General features: G+C 36.9%; 1 protein-coding gene across 1 annotated transcript; it reads left to right on the top strand.

Annotated features, from left to right (window-relative positions):
* Positions 1 to 16,759: 16,759 nt before the first annotated feature.
* On the top strand, positions 16,760 to 23,991 carry LOC145093325 (Glycosyl transferase, family 35). The gene is made up of 15 exons (XM_079031427.1): positions 16,760 to 17,237; positions 17,778 to 18,019; positions 18,333 to 18,434; positions 18,544 to 18,720; positions 18,795 to 19,070; positions 19,163 to 19,434; positions 19,563 to 19,680; positions 19,980 to 20,327; positions 21,248 to 21,400; positions 21,737 to 21,865; positions 21,980 to 22,216; positions 22,313 to 22,389; positions 22,497 to 22,683; positions 22,793 to 22,993; positions 23,719 to 23,991. The coding sequence occupies exons 1-15, from the start codon at positions 17,024 to 17,026 to the stop codon at positions 23,833 to 23,835; spliced, it is 2,850 nt and encodes a 949-aa protein (XP_078887553.1). The 5' UTR covers positions 16,760 to 17,023; the 3' UTR covers positions 23,836 to 23,991.
* Positions 23,992 to 24,077: the final 86 nt, after the last annotated feature.

Below are 24,077 nucleotides of genomic sequence, written 5' to 3'. Positions count from 1 at the left end.
AAATTGTCCTGATGATATGCAACCCAAATGGACCATGCTACTCTCGGGTCGAGTACATACCAGTAATAGTTATGGGCTTAGACATCTAATCCAACATACATATCTTTCTAACTCTAGCAAGATTAACGATTACATGTTCGGGGTAGCAAAATTTAATAAGGATAAGGATGAATAATATCAGCTCACTAATGCATTAACCTTAGGTGTTTTATCTTTTATCTTTCTTACTTAGTGATCTGCTATAATTATCATAATATAATCCCCTTTAATTTTATATTTGATAATTATATCTTTTAGATCTAATAATTATCTTGTTGATATATGTATATAGTTTGTTTTTTGATACATGTAGATAACCTAATTATGGTTAACATGATATTTAGGCAGAGTAACGATTAGGTACCATGCATATCCTTATATTTGACCAGGATTACTTCTAGGTACTATGTTATCCTAGGGAGTTGGCAATTATAACATCTAGGTAATATCTCTTCCTAGACTATCGGGCATCATCTCTCTTAGGCATAATATTGTAGCTTACAACTAGGTATAGTATTTATAACTACTTTATCCTAAGGTTTCAAGCTTTATAAAATGATTAATATTTACAAATATAAATATATATTCATAAAGCAATTTGATAAGCATGTATTCTCCCTCGTAAAACTTATAAAACACTAAAATAGGGTCATGAACTCACTCTAGTAGCGAAATTTGAAGCATGCATCTGAAGGTTCGTGTCATTAAGAAGGCATTGAAATAGCCTGAGAGACATAGAGAGAGTTTTATGTGTGAAGAAATAAAAAAGTGATCACTTCTATTTATAGTGGTTATGCGGACGCATACTTCATGCATTTACATGCACTCGACTTGTGGCTCCATCCAAATTTTTCCACGTGTCACGCTTCTGATAGTCCACGTCTCTCTAATCTCAACGAATCTAGGTGTCAGATGTGCGCGTTGAGCATGGTGCGCACTTGGCGTATACCTATAAATATTTTATAAAAATTCATATCTTCCTTATATTAATCTTGTTTCTTACCCTCTTTATATATTTGTGTAGATCTCTACTAGTACTACAACTTTCCTTAAGGTTGCGTTGCCAAATTTTAGCTTTCATTTTTAATCGATATTTTATATTTTTCCAAAATCATATCTCCTTCATACAAACTTTGTTTTTGACCTTTTACCTTTCAAAGTCCTTATCTCTCAAAGTACTATGATTTTCCTTTTAGTGACGTTAGCCGAAACTCAACCGATTTATTTATACCATTTTGACGGTAATAACATTATTAAGGTGGTTAATTTTTATCTTCTATAAAATCATAACTCCTCCAATCTGAGTCAGATTTGTGCGAACTAAAAAAAACATGTGAACTTGTGAACTCATAATCAACTCATCATTTTTCAAAACCAAAACATCAATCTTCTCTAAATGGTGCGTCTAAGCTATATCTAAGCTCAAAAAAAAGATTTGACAATTTTATTTTTATATTTTCAAAATTTGTATGTATGCACAATCAGTTGTCATATGGACTGCTGATGAGCACAATCAACAGTCATATGGACTGTGAATGTGTAACATCATGATAATGAGGTATTTCCATTTTAAACCCTATGTATGAGAAGTATTTTCATTTTTGACCTTAAATGATAATTAATTGCTAAATTGGACGAGATGGCATTTTCGTAATTATTGGGGCCTGCTTGCAAACGACGGGCATACGTGTCACGACCCCAAACCCTAATATTTAGGGTTTGGACCCTATTTAAGCTTCCTTAAGTCCCCAACATGCTTTCTTTCATCATCCTCCAACCCACTTTCGTCCCCAAACAAACTGTAATATATTGTAGACCCCTCTTGAGCATTTTGTGTGTGTTTTGGTAACCTTGAAGGAGAGAGGAAGAAGAGAAGATCATCTTGGAGGAGTGGGACTATTTAGATCTAGAATAGCAACATCATTTGACACCATTTGAAGGTATAAATCCCTGAACTCGATAAAGCATTGATTAGATCTTGTTTAACCATGAAAAATGTGTTCTTTTATTCCCATAAGCTTGGTATTATGATTATGGATTACTCTAATCCATACAAGCTACCCTTTCAGACGTTTTGGAGCATCTAGAAGCATAAAAATGTAATCTTGATTATTAGGTTCCTTCCATGCATGAGTTGTGGTGTCTTAATGAGTTAAGAAGTTAGGGTTTTTGTTGTTGGGCACTTCCTAGCCATGATATACCATAAAGTTAGAAACGTTATGGTTAAGGACGTAAGTTAAGACCTAGATCTAGAATATAAGCTAAAGAGCTTAAGGATTAAGCTCTTAATAGGAAGGAAGGTGGCCAGACGCGTATGTTAGGCGTACCAAAATGGTACGATGCACGTACGGCTAATGCCTCGCTTTTTGGTCTAGATGAGTACTCCCCACGTACAACAGAGTACGCCCACCATACTCAGCTAAGTTGACTCGACTGGTTTGTTGAATTTTGACCTTGACTAAGGTTTGATTAATTTTGACCAAAGGGTATTTTGGGTATTTTGATACTAAGTTAAGTTAGGAAATGATTTCATTAATAGGTGACGAACAGAGCCTATATTCGGAGCAGAGATTTATTCAGCTATCATTCGAATTGAGAGATGAGTTTTCCTCAATGTACTTGTGGGTTGAAGGCACCAATGTTGGCCCACTAGGTTATGTATCCTGGTTTATAAGATGAGGTTATGCTAGTTAGATGAACATTTGTGTGAATCCAGACTCAAACTAAGGAACTGCAAAAATTTTAAAATGGATTTCAAAATTGTTTTCAAAAGTAACTAAGGAAGGATGCATTGTGTACGATCAGCCGAAGCAAGAAAGTATACCCTAAGTTACCCACACTATTATTTGATATAATGTTTATGGTATAACATCATGCTAGTGGTAGGATAGGGATCTTTAGGAATTGCATTATAGAATTCCTAATGTATGATGCCTGATAGCCTAGGAATACTTCTTATATGAAATTGGCATCATTACTTTAGTTGCTTACTGTGTGCATCATAGTTGTACATAACTAAGATTTTATAGCCTGAGAATGTTTGGTTTAGCCTTATTTCCATTTCTTGTCTGATTAAGGGCTTAGGGTATGATCAAGTATTCGACTATCTATAAGATCCAATGTTATGTATGAGTAGCATGCACAAGTGGTTGCAGGGTTGGTGGAAGTTTCATGGGTGAGTAGGTGTGAGCAATCGGTCAGGTGAGGCGTAATTAGCCACTCTCTAGGAAGTGAGGGTAGGATGTATGTGTGTCCTAGTTTTTGTATATATTTTGGGCAGTTGTGATGATCTTTGAGACAAATACAATTAGGTGTGGAAGGCAGTATCAGCCCGTACTACTGAAAGCATAGGACTCGTATGCATAGTAAAGAAGTCACAAACCCAAGGGTTTGTATGTCTGGAATGGCTTTTATGTTATGAATTATGACATCTCTCATATATTATGGTTTATTTTCATTATGGTTTTCATGAGGGGATCAGGTTTAGGAGCCAGAGCGGGTGGCCAGGACAAGCCAAGATTGATTGATGAGTAGTTTCGATAGATGAATGATGCTGAGGTGGCTATTGCTGTCCGAGGATCGATTTCATAGTTGTTTGGGTCTATCAAGACCACCATGATTGAGCTTTTCGACAATCGACATGTTGTACTTTCTAAGGATGTTGTTTCTGCAACTACCGTGACTGTTGCTACTATAGGGGTTCGAGGGGAGAGAACTTTCCAATACTGGTACTTCGACAATATGAAGCCTCTGTGGTTTGATGGGGTCTGGGACCTGATTGTGGAGATAAGGTGGTTGTGTGATGTGGAGGGTTGTTTCTTCACATGTTCATTCCCTACTAACCAGAAGGTCAAGTGCGCCTGAACCTTCTCTGGTTAGGTGCGATGGATTTGTGGAGATTGGTGACTAGCTGTTACACTCCTTAACAGAGGGCTATTGTTACTTGGGTGCAGTTCTCTGAGATGTTCCGCATGAGGTATACTCCATTATTAGAGAGGGAGACGTTGGCTTAGGAGTATGTGGATCTGAGACAGGGGACTGAGATGGTGACAAACATTGCCAAGATATTTACTGAGGGGGCTCCTTTTTGTCCTGAGTTTGCTCCTTTTGAGTGAGCTCAGATGACCAGGTACTTGAGCATGCTCAAGACGGATATCCGCTAGTTTGTGTCCACCCAGTGTTATGGTACTCTCACTGAGCTATAGGAGGTCATGAGGAGGCGGGAGATTGAGATAGAGCTCTAGGCAAGGGAGTTGGGGCAGGCTACTATAGTCACAGCCTGCGGCAAAGCGGTTCAAGCTCGATGATTCGAGATATGAGAGACAGAGGGGTCGCACTTGTGTCAAGTGTGGCAAGGTTCAAGATGGTGCTTTTCAATCTTCATCCAGATGCCACAAATGTGGCAAGGAGGGGCATTATGCCAAGGATTATTGTTAGCAGGCCCCAATACCGATCACCATGATTTGTTTCTACTGTGAGCAGGTTGGCCATATTAAGACCAACTATTCCTTGCTCACTGTGAGGCTGGAACAGGCTCCTGCATCAGCTACCTTGAGCATCACATATGGGCGCCAGGGTAGGTCGAGCCCCTGAGGGCTCAGGTTCGTGCTTTCCAGCTCATAACAGCGGAGGCCAGGGCGACACCAGATGTTGAACTGGTATGTTTCTATTTATTATTCTGTCAATTATTTTTAGTATGCTTATGTTTATGATTATTCTAGGTACCTTCTTAGTGAATACCTTGTCTGCTCTTGTGCCTTTTGACTAGACTGCAAGTCGGTCCTTTATATCTCAGTCTTTTAGTAGGGGTTTTGATATGACTCTTGGATAACTAGAGTGTCCATTACGGGTTTCTATCGCCAACGAACACGGGATTTCTGCATCGAGTGTTTTCCAAGGTTGTGTCTTGGAAATTTTTGGGGTGCCTTACCCGATTGATCAAATCCTTATTCCCATGGGAGATGTGTGTGTGACTATAGGGATGGTCTGACTGAGTAGATTCAGGGCTATGATCGATTGCGAGAGTCAGTGAGTAGTAGTTCAAACCCTAGGTGGGGGAGAACTGGTTATTTATGGAGAGGGAGAATGGGGTCAGCTTTTTGTTCTGCTGTCAGGGCTCGGCAATATATTCAACATGGTTGTATGGGTTATCTTTCCTATCTTTCATATTACGGGATGATGGTCATTTTTACACACACACACATGACACCAGAGCACATTGGGTGGAGGAATTTCAAAGGTTTTTGCGAGGATTTAATCGGTTATCATTTGGAAACATTATTTCCCTTAATTATAAGGTGTAATTGCACATCATTTCCATCTTTACAACTTGTGATTTTGTTCTAGCCATGTGTGGCTAGAACCCTAGTTTCTCCAACTTCATGTCTTGACTTCTTAGTTGTGATTTTAATCATATGACTTGATGTTTGCTTTTAATTTCTATCTAGTGAATTTGATTTTGCTTTAATCGAATGTTTGATTCTAATTGTGATTCTTATTGGCCATTTGAATTAGGGTTAGGTCATTCAAGTTATCTCTTTTACAAAATCTGTAACTGTTTTGTGAAATTGAACAAGTAACAAGCACTAAACTGATTTCCATTGAATGAATTTAGTATAAATCTTATTCACACACTCTTATGCTCCCGAGCTTGTGAGGAGTATTGGGTGTTGTTGGGAACATTCACATAAAGTTTAATGCAATCTTTCAATCTAATTCTAAGAGCTTGTTTAGATTAGGTTAGTAAGGTTAGGTTTAATCAAAGAACTTGTTTTGGTTAATTAATGTGGTGAATGGGAAGTGTTAGAGCTTGTTAACACTTTCAAGTACCAACTTAGATAGAATTGAGCAAATATCATGTTATCTTGGAATCGCATTGCTAAGTTGTCATACATAGAGTTGGAGTCCTTACAAATTTTGAATTTAATTCACTCATTTAGTTGATTACTTATGTTTTTAATTGTTTGTTTAATCATAACATTCTAAACCCCCATCTATTTACTATTGGTGACCATAGTAACTTGTGCAAAGAGGTATAGACCAATTGTCCCGTGTCTCTATGGATCGACCCTACTTGCCTTGTACTACCTTTTAGTGCAATATAGTAGTGTTATAAAGGAGTATATCGTACCCCTTTATTTGTTGGGTCTGACACGCCTAACAGGGGGTGTGACAGATTGGTATCAAAGCATGGTTTATAGTGAACTAGTATATCAAACCATACAAGATATACAACTATAAATACAATGGGACTAAAACACTCTAACTAAAAGTATACTTTAAAAATATAAGTATTTCATAAAACTGTACATACATGCATGCATATTAGAAAAATAATGTTATAATAAGAAGTTTTTAGAAGAGTTGGACATCGCGATTAAATATGGATAGTTATGTAATCATATCTAGGATAAATATAGCCTGATTAACTATATTTATTCAAGATATGACCAACATGTGTTTATGAGTGGTCAAGGTGGACAACAAATCTGAAACTTACCAACCTTATATTAAAAAGCCCTAAGAAACAAACATAAAAGAATTAAAATACTATAGGAGTATTTTGGCACATTATAAACCTTTCATGTACTTCTCATACTTATATTCTCGTACAGACACAATGGCAGGTTTCCATGCTCTAGGAGATCCCTACTTCCCCAACCAGGGGAATGGAGGATGGATAGAGGAGGATCCCGAGGAAATCGTAGAAGAAGAGCCGGAGGAAGAGTTTAAGGAGGAGGCAGAGGAAGAGAAGGCGGAGGAGGATGAGTTAGATGCGGAGTCCGAAGTCATCGATCCTCCCAACATTGCTAGAGTACCTGCACATCATTGGGGCTATAATGGCCCTACACCCCGATGGGCAGAGGACCTCAAGAGACGGAGCCGACATCAGAGGTAGCGCCCACCATTTGGTATGGAGCGAGGTTTTTATGACCTCGGAAATGGAGGACCTGCTGACCGAGCCCTTCCCGTCATGATCCCGTGGATTTTGGACATTGATGATCAGACGCAGGCAACAACCAACCGAGTTTTGGAGATGAGAGTTGCTGTAGAGGTCACAGATGCACACACTCGAGACCTCGAGAGGGATTACTATCCCATGGACCGACTCATCGAGGAACTTACCACCACCCGAGCATAGGTAAGGGAATATTAGGAGAGGCATGCAACACTAGAGGAGAGAGTGCTCGTCGCCAAGCGTCAATTAGCTGAACAACAGGGAGCCTTTACTTCATCCCAAGGACCACAGTGGACTACCTGTCATGAGTAGGATACATCCTACTAGCCAATTGTCATAGACTAGGTTTATGGGTATGCGTTGGTGCTACCCCTTTTCTATTTCCTGTATGTAGGATCGACCCTATATCTAAGTGACTACAATATTCGGAGGATCGTTATGCTGCAAAAAAAATCTTTTGATGTACTATAGACCTCCTTAGAGGTCAGTTTTCCCCAAAACATACGTACTAGCACCTTGTATTCAATGAAACATATATGTATTTCATTTTCTTGGATGTTGTTATCTGCTATGTCTTTTCTTTTCATTTTTATTTGGTATGGTCAAATTTCAATTATAAAGTACCAACGACTCCCAATAACAACTAGATTCAATACAAGCGAGGTGTTCCATTACAGTAGTGTATGTACCATAATTCATATCAAAAACTTATCATCATTTCACCTTGTGGCAGAAAATGTCTCCCCCGAAGATACAATAGGCGCAAGAACAATACATTGGCACCACCACCATCGCCGCCTCCCCCGCAAATGGATATTGTAGTGTTCCAAGCTGTAGTGACCGCTGTCGTGGCTCAAATAAGTAGTAGCAAAAATGGAGGAGGAAATGGAACAAACAATTCCAATCAAAGTGAAAACCAAGGGCACCCAAGGGAATGCACTTATAAAGACTTTGCAAAATGCAAGCCCAAGCCCTTCAATGGAAGTGGTGGCGTCATTGCTCTGACGCGGTGGTTAGAAAATACAGAATCAATATTTGAAATTTGTGTCTGTACCGAGGAAAGAAAAGTAAAGTTTGCAGCTTGCACTTTTTCTGATAGGGACCTTTCATGGTGGAATAGCCATGTCAAGGCTCTAACGCTCCCGGTGGCGAATCCGATGACATGGGAGGATCTCAAAACTTTGATACTTGAAGAGTACTGCCTAAGGGGCGAGGTATATAAACTCAAATAGGAGTTATGGAATCTTACTATGAATGGCTCGGATATTAAAGCCTGCACCGCCCGATTCAGCGTCCTGGCAATCCTGTGCCCTGGAATGATCATACTGGAAAGTAATAAAGTATAACGTTTTATCTGGGGGTTGTCTCCCCAAATTTCGGGGAATGTAATTGCTGCCAACCCGACGACCTTCGACAGCGCTAAACGTCTTGCCTAAAGGCTCATTGATCATGGGGTTCGACAAGGCGTAATGACTCCCATCCTTGAGCAGGCGAAAGAAGGTGGTAACAAGAGAAAGTTTGGAAACAAAAAGAAGGTCCAACCAACTCAGGAGCCCTCTAAGAAGCAACAGATTGTGGCAGTTCACGCCGCTACCGCCCCTGCCGCACCAGCACCCACTAAGCCGTATGTCGGTAATTTCCCAAAGTACGACAAGTGCCCCTTTCATCACCACGGAGCCTGCCGGGAGATGCAATGTACAACCTACAATAAGAAAGGGCACACTACCCGATACTACAAGGCACCAACACAACAGGCCACCCAACCCACTAATGTTGGGGTGAGACAAGCGTGTTATGGTTGTGGGGAAACAGGCCACTACGAAAGGAACTGCCCAAAGAAAAACAACCGAAATGTTGGGGAACATGAAAAGTCCTAGCAATAGGACATGGGAGGTGATTAAAGATCTTGCATTGGTCACTGGTACGTTCCTCCTCAATAACATTTATACATGCATACTTTTTGATAGCGGGGCGGAGAGAAGCTTTATGAGTCATAGGTTTAAACGTCTAATCAAACAAAACCCTCAAACACTAAACGAAACATATACTGTGGAAATGGCTAACAGAAAAACTGAAACAACAAACGATGTATTCATAGGATGCATACTAACTTTGAATAACCACTCCTTTCAAATCAACTTAATGTCGGTTACCTAAGGAGTTTTGATGTGATCATCGGCATGGATTGGCTAAGTCCTCACCATGCCGACATTATGTGCTATGAAAAGGTCGTTCGCCTTCACCTTCCAAACAGCGAAACCTTGGTCATATACGGTGACAAACCCAGTATGAAACTTCGCCTCATCTCGTGTATTAAGGCACATAAGTGTTTACACAAGAAGAACCACACCTTCATAGCCCATGTGGTCGACAAAAAGAAGGGAGAAAAGAACATTAAAGACATCCCGGAGGTATGTAATTTCCCCGACATGTTTCCCAAAGACCTCCCGGGAGTACCTCCCAAACGACAAGTCGAGTTTAGGATCGACTTGATACCTGGAGCTACACCAGTCGCCATACAGATTAGCTCTTGTTGAGATGCAAGAACTCTCTAGTCAATTGAGCGAATTACTAGACAAAGGATTTATAAGGCCAAGCTTCTCACCATGGGGAGCTCCAGTCTTATTCGTAAAGAAGAAGGATGGGTTGTTTCGCATGTGCATCGATTACCGAGAACTAAACAAGTTTATCGTAAAAAACCAATACCCTCTTCCTCAGATCGATGATCTATTCGACCAGCTACGAGGAGAAAGCAACTTTTCAAAGATAGATTTAAGATCCGGGTACCACTAACTACGATTCCGAGAAGAAGATATTCCCAAGACCACCTTCCGAACTCGCTACGGTCATTATGAATTCGTAGTAATGCCCTTTGGTCCAACAAATTCGCCCGCGACATTTATGGACCTGATGAACCGAGTCTCCCGAACCTATCTTGACAACTTCGTGATAGTATTTATCGATGATATACTAGTTTATTCACGAAGTAAAGAAGAACACAACCAACATATGTGGCAAGTTCTAGAATCATTAAGGGCGGAGAAGATGTATGCAAAATTCTCCAAATGCGAGTTCTGGATCCGAAGGGTGGAGTTTCTAGGTCACGTGGTTAGTGAAGAGGGGATACATGTGGACCCTTCCAAAATCAAATCAATCGAAGGTTGGGAAACCCCAAGAACCCCAACGGAGATCAGGCAATTCTTAGGCCTCGTTGGTTACTACAGGAGGTTCATACAAAATTTCTCCAAAATAGCTAAACCACTCACCGCCTTAACATAGAAAGGTGTAACTTTAATCTGGGAGAGGAAACAAGAGGCTGCTTTCCAAACCTTGAAACAAGGTTTATGCAGCGCCCCATTCTTGTCTCTCCCAGAAGGGACAGAAGACTTCGTGGTCTATTGTGATGCATCCAATCAAGGATTAGGCTATGTACTCATGCAACAAGGGATTTTCATAGCCTACGCGTTAAGACAACTAAAGAATCATGAGGTGAACTACACTACACATGATCTTGAGTTGGGAGTAGTCGTGTTTGCACTGAAAATCTGGAGGCATTACCTCTACGGTACAAAGTGCATCATTTTCACGGATCACATAAGCCTTTGGTACATTCTAAACCAGAAAGATCTCAACATGAGCCAACAACGATGGGGTAGAACTACTGAACGACTACGAGTGCGAGATCTGATACCATCCGGGCAAAGCCAACGTGGTAGTCGATGCCTTGAGTCGAAAAGAATACTCGGGATGCCGAGTAAGAACACTAAAAATGACCATCCATTCCCACTTGTATTCGCAAATCAAGGAGGCTCAACTAGAAGCCTTGAAACCAGAAAATATCACAAACGAAGCCTTGCGAGGGATGGACAAGAACCTTACAGTCAAAGATGACGGATCCTACTACTTCATGGATCGAATATGGACACCGAAGTTCGGTCGGTACAGAGACGTGATCATGAATGAAGCCCACAAGACAAAGTACTCCGTCCATCCAGGTTCGGAAAAAATGTACCTGGATCTCAAGAAACATTATTAGTGGCCGAACATGAAAGTCGGAATCGCTACTTATGTGGGCAAGTGCTTGACTTGCTCCAAAGTTAAAGTAGAGTACCAGAAGCCCTCGGTTCTACTACAAAAACCAAACATACCCGAGTGGAAGTGGGAACGGATAACTATGAATTTCATAACCAAGTTGCCCAAGACAGCTGACAGCCTAGACTCTATCTAGGTAATCGTCGACATGTTAACTAAATCCACACATTTCCTGCCAATAAAGGAGACGTACAAGATGGAAAAGCTGACCAAGACCTACATAAAAGAAATCGTGAGATTACACAGCGTGCCAAAATCTATTATCTTCGACAGAGGTAGTAGATTTACCTCACAGTTTTCGCAGTCACTTCAAAAGTCCTTGGGAACTAAGTTCGAAATGAGTACAACTTACCATCCTCAAACAAACAGGAAAAGTGAGAGGACCATCCAGATATTAGAAGATATGCTAAGAGCATGTGTGATAGACTTCGGCAAGGCGTGGGATAACCATTTGCCATTGATTGAATTCTCATACAACAATAGCTATCACACGAGCATCAAGGTCGCTCCATTTGAGGCCCTATACGGACGTAAATGCAGATCACCCCTGTGTTGGGCTGAGGTGGGAGACACACAACTGGCAAAAGGGAAAATACCCAACAACACTCTCATTGACCACGAGATCATAAAAGAGACAACCGAGAAGATCGTTCAAATTCGGTAACGACTAAAGGCCTCTAGGGTCCAACAAAAGAGCTACGCGGATAAACGACGGAAGCCCTTGGAGTTTCAAGTCGGTGATTGTGTGCTGCTAAAGGTCTCTCCTTGGAAAGGGATGGTACGCTTTGGAAAGCGAGGAAAATTGAATCCAAGATACATCGGACCGTTCGAGATCCTTGCCAGGATTGGTCCGGTGGCTTACAAGCTACAATTACCACCAGAGCTCAGCAATGTACACCCTGTCTTTCGATGGAACGCCAAACGAGGGCCCGAGTTCACCTGGGAATGCGAAGATCAAATTAAACAAAAGTACCCACATCTCTTCCCCAGTTCATGAGTGCCTACTCTAATCTAATTCCAGGACAAAATTCCCTTTAACATGGGGATGATGTCACAACTAGAAATTTTGGGTCAAACCAAGCCTAAGGAGTCTTGTATGTAAGTATATATATATATATATATATATATATATATATATATATATATATATATATATATATATGTAACTTTGATGCAATAATGTTATTTGAAAGCCAAGAGGACACCATTTGTATAACTAAAGATAATATACACTTGGAAATTCATGTTGAATTAAGCCTCGAAAATTTCATGCAAAGCAAACAAGAATCAAATGGTTATAACATAACAACATGTAATTATGCAAGGACCTTGAATTATTGAGTTTTAAGGCCATCATATTTGTGATCTATATTACTCAAGACCGAAATCGTAATGCCTAGGAAGTATTAAGACCAAAATCAATCCCAAGCAAACCCACTAGGGCTGAAAACACACATTAAAGATCCACTAAGGCCGAAAACACCATGGGGGAAAGGTCTAGGATCGAAATCAATTAGTGGAATCAAGTCTAGGACCGAAATCATGTATGATTACGGTCATGCTAAAGTAATTAGAAGTGTTTGCGGCCATGGATGAGGATAAGACAAGAAAGGTTGACTTTATGAGTTGAAAGCTCACCCATTTCCATCACAATCACAGTAAACCATGTAATAACCACCAAATAACAATGCTTTAACCTCCAGTTAACCAAGCACCCATCTTATCATATCCATCCTTTTATTATGGACGAAAACCACTCCCTCACATATCACAATTCCATTCTACTTACTGTGAAAACTCCATTGCTCTCAATAGGTCAACTTCCAAGCATTAAAGAGGCTTATTTCTTCAAACATTCTTCTTAGATTTGGTAAGTAAATTCGAGACTTCTTAGCATCCTTTACACTCTTATGTTTAGATCATTCCATTTACACACTTTAAATGTGTTAAAACCTTCGGATAACATTATTCTCAAGGAAGATCATCAACTCCATTCAAGTATTTAGGCTTGAAAAACTTCTCAACACCCCTTTGAATCCACACATCAAAACCACTCAAGGTGAGTTCATAACCCCCACATTTTCAAGCTTTTTCATGTTTTAGGGGGGGGGGGGGATACAAGCTAAAAATCTATTTACTACATGATATTTGTTGTTAATTCTTGATGTTGAAGTATAAACCATTATTTGTTCAAGATAAGATTATCACTACTTTTATACAACATTTGTGATAAAATAGTTTTGATATGCAAAGTTAACCAAAAACATAACTTATATTAGGTTACAAATATCATCAAGAAAATATGATTGTAAAATTTCAAGGTTTTGGAAACTTTTCACCTAAAAGATAGTTTTTCTAGCAAAAATAGTTACTTTGTAGTCACTTACTATTTTGGTGGGTTTCATCCCAAAGATATCAAGTTTTACCTTCATATTTTGACACTAGATAAGTTAACATCTTTATATTTATATAAAAGATTATATAAATGGTCTCAACAAACATACAAGATAAACTATAATTGGTATAGTTTGGAGAATCACAAAACTACACTTTCATTTCAAAGGAAACATTTAGTTTTCAAAGGTATAATTATTTTTACAAGAAACAGGGGTCATAGTTCATGTAAATCTGTTGATGCTCTTGTGAGACATTCCTTCACCGTACTTTACCTAAAGTACACCTTAAGTCCTGCATTGTAACCAGAGTCTCCTGGAGGGAGAGCGAGACCGTTGTGTATAGATCTATACGGGATTGACAACCCCACACATCAGCTGTTCGTTACAGTTAGACCGGTAAGTCTAGGGTGACAAAATTCTATCAATTCTGACGCCAGAAGAACGTCGTTCAGGCATATCAATCATATTAAGCATGATTATAATAACTCACATAGGGATTAACGAAACGACTTGGTTTGCAGAGTAACTTACACCTCATTTGTTTTATATAAAAATAAAACTACATACTATTTTCCCGGTTCAGTATAACTTACATTTTTGGTCTTAGAGTTTAAGACTACATCTTACATTTAGGAAAATATTGGATTTTTTGGAAAACTCTACGCTATCCATTACAATGAAACATTACTGATTTTTGCATACAAAAATGCTTATGAACTCACCAACTTTAATGTTGATGCTTTTCAAAACTACTTTGTATTCTCAGGAAACCAGTGAGCATGTATAACAAAAACATTTTTGAGGGCAGGCGTAACAACATCATGATTTCTACTTTTCAATTGTTTGTACTTAACTTTTTAGTAAACAAAGTTTGTAAATAATGTAAACTTGTATTCTCAATGTATGAATGTTTATGATGCTATGATTCATTTATATCCAACTATTATGATATTATACATGAAGTCACTCCATCCGCCCCCAGACGTTTCTGCCGTTCTGGTTTGGGGGTGTGAAAGAAAGGGTAGGCATGCACCCATATATGCTTGGTTGTATGTTTGTATGGTATGTGGTATCTTGGGGAACTCACTAAGCTTTGTGCTTACGGTTTTCAATCTATGTTTCAGGTGCCTCAATTTCAAAAAGGAAGAGCTTGTGATAATTGCATTACACACACCACATTGTTTCACATTTTATAAAGTCTGATGTATTTGGATGTTTATTGGCATACTTTAAGTTCACTATAATTTTATGATATTGTTTTGGATAATGGTTTTATTAATATAAAAAATCGATTTTTTTGGTTGTAATTTTTGGGACATTATATATATATATATATATATATATATATATATATATATATATATATATATATATATATATAGTCTCCAAATCTATTTCAGTCCTAGCTTTTACATGATTCTACCACCATGGATGTGTTTGAGTATTCCAATTGGGTTCACTGTCATCAAACATAATATAGGTCATTGAATCTATTCCAATCTAACATACAAACATGAAATCCCCAATTTGAATTTCTATGGTTCATGAGGATTTTCACCTAAATCCTTAAATCTATCAATGGGATGATTGGATTGAGGCTGGGATCATCAAAGCAACTCATGGGAGGTTAGAAAACCAAACCCAAATCATTATAAGAGGCTAATTTCGAGATTGGGTTTTTCTCCATACCATGAATTCGAAAAATAGAGTTAGAGGTGAAGATTTTATACCTTTTTAACATTAGATTGCTTCTGTTCTTGCTTGGATGTTCCAATCTCCACTTGAATCAAATCCTAGAAGTTGAAGGAGGTGAAAATCACCATTAGATCTCCCCTGGAATCTCAAAAGTTGAAGGAGGTGAAAATCGCATTAGATCTCCCTTGGAATCTCAAAACACGATATGGGAGAATGAATGGGGCGTTTGCATCTTATTTCTAAATATTTTCATAATTGGTCCCTCTAGTTCATTCATTTTTTCCATTTTTACCAAACTCAAGTTTTTGACATAGTAGTCCTCCCTCATACATTTTTATAAACTTGTTGGTCTCTTCCATTAATTCAACCCTTTGGTCAACTCACTTTGCCAACTTGATAATATTGGTCCTTTAATTTTTTAAATGTTATTATTTTCACTTCTAGCTTTCCAAACTTCATCCCACTAAATATATGATTAATCATTGATGATTTACCTATATAAATCATCTTTCATTTATTTATTTTATTAATTTAATATCAGGCTTAAATTTTAGGATGTTACAAAAACGGAGATTAAGAAATTATGTTTCTTGTTAATCAAGTGTTAGATGTTTGGTAAGGTGGTGGAGTCAATTTGGACTCGGGAAACCACAATCGTTGTAGCAAGTGTAGGAGGACGAATGAAAGTACATGTAGTGGGTCTAGAATCTTCAAGTTTGGACATGAGGGTCGTTACAGTTGAAGTTATTAAACAATAAAAAAGTGTGGATTATCTCAGAACTAGCAGGAGGGGTTGTATGGCCCCAATACCTGTAATTTTTATGACTGATTGAAGACGTCCAGGAAACTTGGGGTCGAGTCATTCATTCCTATTGCGTGGGGTACACGAATTCAGAAGTGAGATAATCCAAGAATATAAACACTTCAAATTACGAGCCTAATTTGAATCAAGAAACACATAATACTTTGCTTTGATGTATTTTCAGAGAGACACAAAATACAAATAATCGAATTTTTGAGTATCAAGTATGTAACCTTTACATGGAACATCCGTCTTCCTTTTATAGAAGGAAGATGACGGTTAGAAGTTGGTTACTTCCTTCTTGACGCCAAAAATTTGGTTAGGATGGTTGTTATACACCAAAAATGGCTTGTAAGACATAACCAACTATTACATCATCACGATGTCATAGCCCCTTGGACTCCCGTATTATTAAGTTTATATTTATCACTCCGAATATACACCTATCTCTAGTCTCAAATAATAAATTGAACTCAACTAATCTTGATTACACTAAAATATATTAATAATATTAAATCACCAAAATTCAACTTTCTCGTTGTAAACAAAAAAGTGATAATAAACCGACTTGTTTAAAACGACAGGGTAATCAAGTTTGATATGATAGATTAGATATAATAAAAAATAATGAAATTTTAAGATGATTTTATTAGATCAAACTGAACTAGTTAAACACAAAATAACTAAAATATACGTAATAGTGAACGTTTTTTCGGCCATTTTCTATTCAAGACGTCTGTCATGTGGCATTTCCGTTAATCCTTCCAGGAATAAGGATGTTCTTGTTAATGCTTGGATTTGCTTGTAAAGCACTCGAGCCACATGTGACTGCAACTCATCGATTTTGGCGCCCAGCACATGACTCTCGGGATTTGATCACTTCCAATGCTCAGCAACACACGTAAATGGCGATAAAGTGAATACAGACACACGGATAATCGATTTCTCTGCCTGTAAAAACCGGTCATTACTGGAAATTTAGCAAGAGAAGCTTTACTGCTAGTAGCAAGGGTTTCACTGATCTCTACAGTGTGTGTGGAAATGGCGTACTGTGCTTCAATTTCAAGCCCTGGTGGCGGAGGAGCACTGACGTTACCACATTGTTCTTCAATTTCAAGGTTGATCAATTTTAATCTCAGCAAGAAGACGTCAAACCATCTGTTCTTCACCACCGTTGCCGATTTCAGAAAACGGCGTTTTTATGTGAGGAGTGAGGCAAAGCCTACGCTGAAGGATCCGGTCACCGTCGAACAAGGTCCGGTTCTACATCCTACATTTCTCCAGTTATAATTCGTGGTCTGTGTATGTTTACTGTGTGTTTTTTTGAACTTGAATCCCAATTTCTGGAATTCTCATCAATGGAGGCTTGTGTGGGAGCTGAATGGCTCCACAAATGTTATGTTTGTATGTAAATTGTTGATCAATCTAGTAAATGTTAAGTTCTTTGATTCGTGATATGTGAACATGTATTTAAATATCTTGTGAAGCATTCATGTCATTTTCTAGCACTAGATGAGCTAAAATATAAGATTTAGAACTGTGGATCTAAAGAAGATATAAGATATTCAGTGTGTGTATGAACATATTACAGGGTAATGTGTGCTTTCTAACAAACTGGATTCATCAATATGGACAGGGTAATACTAGTATATTTATATGATGTTTGAGAGTTCTGAATTGACAACCTGTAGATTCACTACTTTAATTCTCATATTTAAATCCTATCAAACTTGTTTGAAATTGTGATCTTCAATGAAACATAATCCAACTGGTTGTTGTTTGCTTGATTGATCAGGAGATGCAGGGAGTAATATTGAAACATCAAAATCTGATGCTGAAGCTGTGGCATCAAGAATTACTTACCATGCAGAGTTCACACCATCATTTTCTCCTGATGGATTTGATCTTCCCAAGGCATACTTTGCAACTGCACAAAGCATACGTGACTCACTCATCATCAATTGGAATGCAACTTATGATATGTACGAAAGGATGAATGTAAAGCAAGCTTACTATCTGTCTATGGAGTTTCTACAGGTTTGTCACAGTGATTACTCAACATAATCTAATATAAATCCCTATCATTCAACCTAATTACCTTTTATTTACATTTCATCTTTCACATATCAGAAAATAACACAACGAAAATACATTACATTATCATTCAAACCTAAATCTGAGATGCTTTCTTGAACCATCATTCAAATTTCAGTCATCCTCTTTCTTTGTCAACTCTTTTTAGAACAATAACTAGTCTCTTTTATAAATGCAAAGTATGAAAGCCCAAAATTAATTTAATCTTAGAGTATGTGGTTAATTTATATTTGTACTATAATGACATACTTTGTAGGGAAGAGCTCTACTGAATGCCATTGGTAACCTAGAGCTAACTGGTGCTTATGGAGAAGCTTTGAGCAAACTTGGCCACAAACTTGAGAATGTGGTTTCACAGGTGAAAAGTTTATACTTTATACACTCGTATACAAACTTAAATTCTATTTTTTCTTTTTCTTAAATGACATATATACTTAATACTAAACTTTTGTGTCAAACATTCACAGGAACCAGATGCTGCTCTTGGAAATGGAGGACTTGGTAGGCTTGCTTCATGTTTTCTTGACTCTTTAGCAACATTAAATTATCCAGCATGGGGTTATGGGCTCAGATACAAATATGGTTTGTTCAAACAGCTAATCACAAAAGAAGGGCAGGAGGAGGTTGCTGAAAACTGGCTTGAGGTATGTTGACATGTTGTCCTTTTGTTTTCCATGTGAGATTATGAGCTTATGAAAACTTAATTTTGTGATTATAGATGGGAAATCCATGGGAGATTGTGAGAAATGACATCTCATATCCCATTAAATTCTATGGGAAAGTTGTCACAGGTTCTGATGGAAAGAAACGTTGGATAGGGGGAGAAGATATAATTGCAGTTGCAAATGATATTCCAATTCCAGGATACAAAACAAAAACTACAATTAACCTTCGTTTATGGGACACTAAAGTTCCACCTTCAGACTTTGATTTATCTGCTTTTAACTCTGGAGACCACACTAAAGCATGTGAAACCCAAGCAAATGCAGAAAAGGTTGATGAAATTATTTGTACATTTCATATGTTTTACATGGTATTGAATATTGATTTAAAATTTAAATACATTTATATATTTCCTTCCACCAGATATGTTATATATTATATCCAGGGGATGATTCATTGGACGGAAAAACTCTTAGACTGAAACAACAGTATACATTATGCTCTGCTTCTCTTCAAGATATTATCACATGTTTTGAGAAGAGGTCTGGGGAGAATGTGAAGTGGAATGAGTTTCCAGAAAAAGTTGCTGTTCAAATGAATGATACCCATCCTACCCTTTGCATTCCTGAGCTGATGAGGATATTGATGGATTTGAAGGGCATTAGCTGGAAAGAAGCTTGGGATATTACCCAAAGGTATTTCTTTTCTTTACATGCACAATATTGATATATTTTCATATATGTATATAACCTTTTCATCTCTATTTTAAAAACATTATATAATCAGATTTGATAATTTTGACATGCTGTTGGGAATTTGTCAGAACTGTGGCTTACACCAATCATACTGTTCTACCAGAAGCATTAGAGAAATGGAGTTTAGAACTCATGCAGAAACTTCTCCCTAGACATGTTGAGATCATAGAGATGATTGATGAGGAGGTAAAGCAAAATGGGTTTCCAAAATGACCAAAATGGGTTTCGGATAATCACAAAAATGAGTGGGTCCCAAAAAAAAAAACAGAACACTGCAAAAAAAGAAAAAAAAAACTTTTTTTTGCGAAATGACATCATCATTTGGCAAATGGCAATACAAAATTGACCCCATTATGAAATTGATGGTTAAAAGGGTAGAAAGGTCAAGTTGTTAAACAAGAAGACCCAATTTGGTCATTTTTGTGATTATCCCTTTATTAAAACTGTATAATAAATATATTTGACATGCTAATATATTCTTACAGTTAGTGAATGGGATAGTAGCAGAATTTGGTAAATCAGATCCCGAATTGTTGGAAAGAAAGTTGAATGCTATGAGAATTCTTGAAAATGTTGAGCTGCCATCTTCCATAGCTGATCTGTTTATCAAACCAAAAGACGTTTCTGCCCTTGATACAAGTGAAGTGTCTGATGATGAAGAAGATGATATTGTTGGAGAAAAGGAGAAACTGGTGGATTTGGAAGAAGCTCCAATTCCACCAAAATTGGTCAGAATGGCTAATTTATGTGTTGTTGGTGGCCATGTTGTCAATGGGGTTGCTGCAATTCACAGTGAAATTGTAAAGCAGGATGTTTTCAACGACTTTTATAAGGTAAGCATATTCTTTCAAGTAAATTACAAAAATGTCCCTGAGTATCGCTGTTTTTTGAAAATTTGGTATAAAATGTTTCCTCTTGCAACTTTGGTCCTTATTTTGATGGATCATGACGATTTTGCTCCTTGTCTCAAGTAAAACAACTATATTGCCCTTTATCTGATGATGTTTAAATAAATATTTGTTATTTACTTTAATTTTATAATATTATTATAAGTTTATAATGACTTGGCCCTACCACCCACCACCACCACCCCTTCCTGTGACTCCGCCTCCACCTTCTTCATCTTGTTCAACACCACGAGACCGAAAGCCATGCCTCTTTTCTAATCTGATTTCATAATTGAATAAAACATTAATTAAATAAAAAGTAATTATAAGATAAATCAGAAAATGGTAATATAGTTTAATTTGAACAGGGACCAAAACATTACAAAAACCTCAAATACTAACCATAATTGCAACAGGAAAGATTTTGGACCAAAATTGCAAAAAAAAACAGTTCTCAGGGACCATTTCTGTAATTTACTCTATTGTCTAATTTCTAAGAGTAAATTGCAAAATTGGTCCCTGTGGTATCCCAAAAAGTGCAATATGAGTCCTTTTTTAGACGGGAAGTTAATCTCAAGTAACCAAATCTGCATGGAACTTTCAATTTTGGACTGAAACTGCATTTTTAAGGATACCACAGGGGCCAATTTTGCAATTTACTCAATTTCTAATAATGTCACAAACATCTTAATGCCATTGTTGTTGCATTCTCATATATAAAACAAAAATTGATGAAAACATCAATACTTAGGGACCATTGATGTAATTTACTCGATTGTTTAATTGCTAATAATGATTAATAGTATCACACATCTTAATGCCACTGTTTTCCTTGCATTCTTATATATAAAATAAAACAAATGCAGCTATGGCCTGAGAAATTTCAAAACAAAACAAATGGAGTGACACCAAGAAGATGGATATATTACTGCAATCCTGCCCTCAGTAAAATCATAACCAAGTGGACTGGTGGAGAAGATTGGGTTCTCAACACTGAAAAATTGGCAGAATTGCGTAAGGTAATAAATTTAATTTTATCTTTTTCCTTTTTTCTATATATTCATCACTATTCATATCATTATAAATTTTTTATCAGAAGCTTTAAAACGAGTCCACTATTAATTATGATATTTCAAATCTTGATTTTAGAATCAAGAAATGACTAATTACACATTGTAAATGCTATTATTTTTTAAAACAGTACAATAATAATAATAAAATATATGTTAGTTTTATTTCTAGAATATTGATATTTTTTGATGTGATTATGAATAAATGATGCCCATTTGGATAAAGACAAAGTCTGTGATCTGGAACTATTGACCCTTTTTTTTTTTTTTTTTTTTTTTTTAAAGTTTGCAGATGATGAGGATCTACAAAGTGAGTGGAAAGCTGCAAAAAGGAGCAACAAAATCAAAGTTGTGTCATTTCTTAAAGAGAAAACAGGATATTCTGTTAGTCCTGATGCAATGTTTGACATCCAGGTTTGCCATTTTCATTTTGTACTTTTAAATTCTTTTTATCAAGACATTGTATTTTAAGTAACCTTTTTTCCTTTTTAGCTCCTTTCTTATTCAAAGTTTTGATTATTATTTTAGGTGAAACGTATTCATGAATACAAGAGACAGTTGTTAAATATCTTGGGAATTGTTTACCGATACAAGAAGATGAAAGAAATGACCCCCATTGAGAGAAAAGACAAATTTACCCCTCGGGTTTGTATATTTGGAGGGAAAGCATTCGCCACATATGCACAAGCCAAAAGAATTGTGAAACTCATCACAGATGTTGGGGCCACCATAAACCATGATCCTGACATTGGGGACTTACTCAAGGTATAGTTTAGGTAGTTTTTGCTAATGCTCTGATGGAATCGAAGAAGGAATGGAATTACTCATTCCATTCTACCTTTTCCATTCCATTCCTTACAGGTTGTGTTCGTCCCTGATTACAATGTCAGTGTTGCGGAATTGCTGATTCCCGCAAGTGAGCTTTCACAGCATATAAGGTAATATTCCAATTCCAAGTTTCCAGCTCTCATCAGATCAATTCCACTATATATAAAGCTTTACAATTACAATTACAATTACTTACTCTGATCTGATTCCATTCCAGTACTGCTGGAATGGAAGCCAGTGGAACTAGCAACATGAAATTCTCCATGAATGGGTGCATCTTAATTGGGACATTAGATGGGGCAAATGTGGAAATTAGGGAAGAAGTTGGAGAAGACAACTTTTTCCTTTTTGGTGCTCGAGCACATGAGATATCAGGGTTACGAAAGGAAAGAGCTGAGGGAAAGGTATTTGATTTCTATCTTTATTTCCTATTTTTAACATTCTTCTTTGAAAAATAATAATAACATTTTATTATTTATTATCAGTTTTAAAGTATGTTGCTATTTCTTGCAGTTTGTGCCTGATCCTTGCTTTGAAGAAGTGAAGGAATACATAAGAAGTGGTGTATTTGGGGCTTACAATTATGATGAATTAATGGGATCTTTAGAAGGCAATGAAGGATTTGGTTGTGGAGACTACTTCCTTGTAGGGAAAGACTTCCCAAGTTACATAGAATGCCAAGAGAAGGTCGATAAGGCTTATAGAGACCAAAAGGTTAGCATTTAATGTCACAAACTTACTATTTTTAGTAAATTTTTACATTATATCTCAAGTTTGTTACATTAAATGATTAAGGGGATGTTTGGTATGTCTCTTACTGGGTCTGGTAGAAGCCTCTTCTTCGGTCTGTAGCCTTTCTTACAGGGTCTGATAAGAATTTATGTCTGACTCAATCAGACATTGACTCAATAATGCTACAAACTTACAATTTTTAGTAAACTTTATATAATATAGTAAGTTTGTTACATTAAATGGTTAAAAAAAGTATGTTGCATAGATTGGTAAAGTTTACCAAAAATGGTGAACTTTATGTAAACTTTATATTAAAGGTAAAATGGTAAGTTTGTAGCATTAAATGGTTAAGAGTATGGTGAAAGTATCAAAGAAATGTTACAAAAGTATGTTGTATAGAGTGATAAAATGGTGAAAGTAACATAGAAATGCAAAAAATTGCTATACACTTTCGCCATTTTACCAATCTATGCAACATTGCTTTTAACCATTTAATGTTACAAATTTACCATTTTTAGTAAATAATACATTTTGTGGTAAGTTTGTTACATTATAAGGTTAGAAAAGTTTCACCCTTTTGCCAATCTATATCCAACATACTTGTTTTAACCATTTAATTATGCATTATTGTTTACCATTCTTGGTAAATTTTTATATAAAATGGTAAGTTTTTTATTTTTTATTTTTACATTAATTATGTTTTTCAGAGATGGACAAGGATGTCGATTTTGAACACAGCTGGGTCCTACAAGTTTAGTAGTGATCGAACAATTCATGAGTATGCTCGAGACATATGGAACATTCAACCACTTCAATACAACTAGGTAACCATGTCATACGTCATTTGTTGATGTCAATAAAAACAATATGTTATTTGGGTTTAAGTTTTCTTAAATAGTTTGTAACTAGTTAAATAATTTATTAGCAAATAATAATAATTACAAAAGTAATTAAATTTTATGAGAGGTAAACTTGAACAACCAGCTAGTTTGTTTAATGATTTGATAATAATAGGTGTGATTGTTTTTTCGTATATATCAATATCACAAGAGGTGGGTAATAGATG

This window comes from Lactuca serriola, chromosome 3, assembly GCF_051521515.1.
Source record: "Lactuca serriola cultivar US96UC23 chromosome 3, Lser_US96UC23_V15, whole genome shotgun sequence".
Classification (NCBI taxonomy): Eukaryota; Viridiplantae; Streptophyta; class Magnoliopsida; order Asterales; family Asteraceae; genus Lactuca; species Lactuca serriola.
This window is presented reverse-complemented; position numbering and strand designations above follow the sequence as displayed.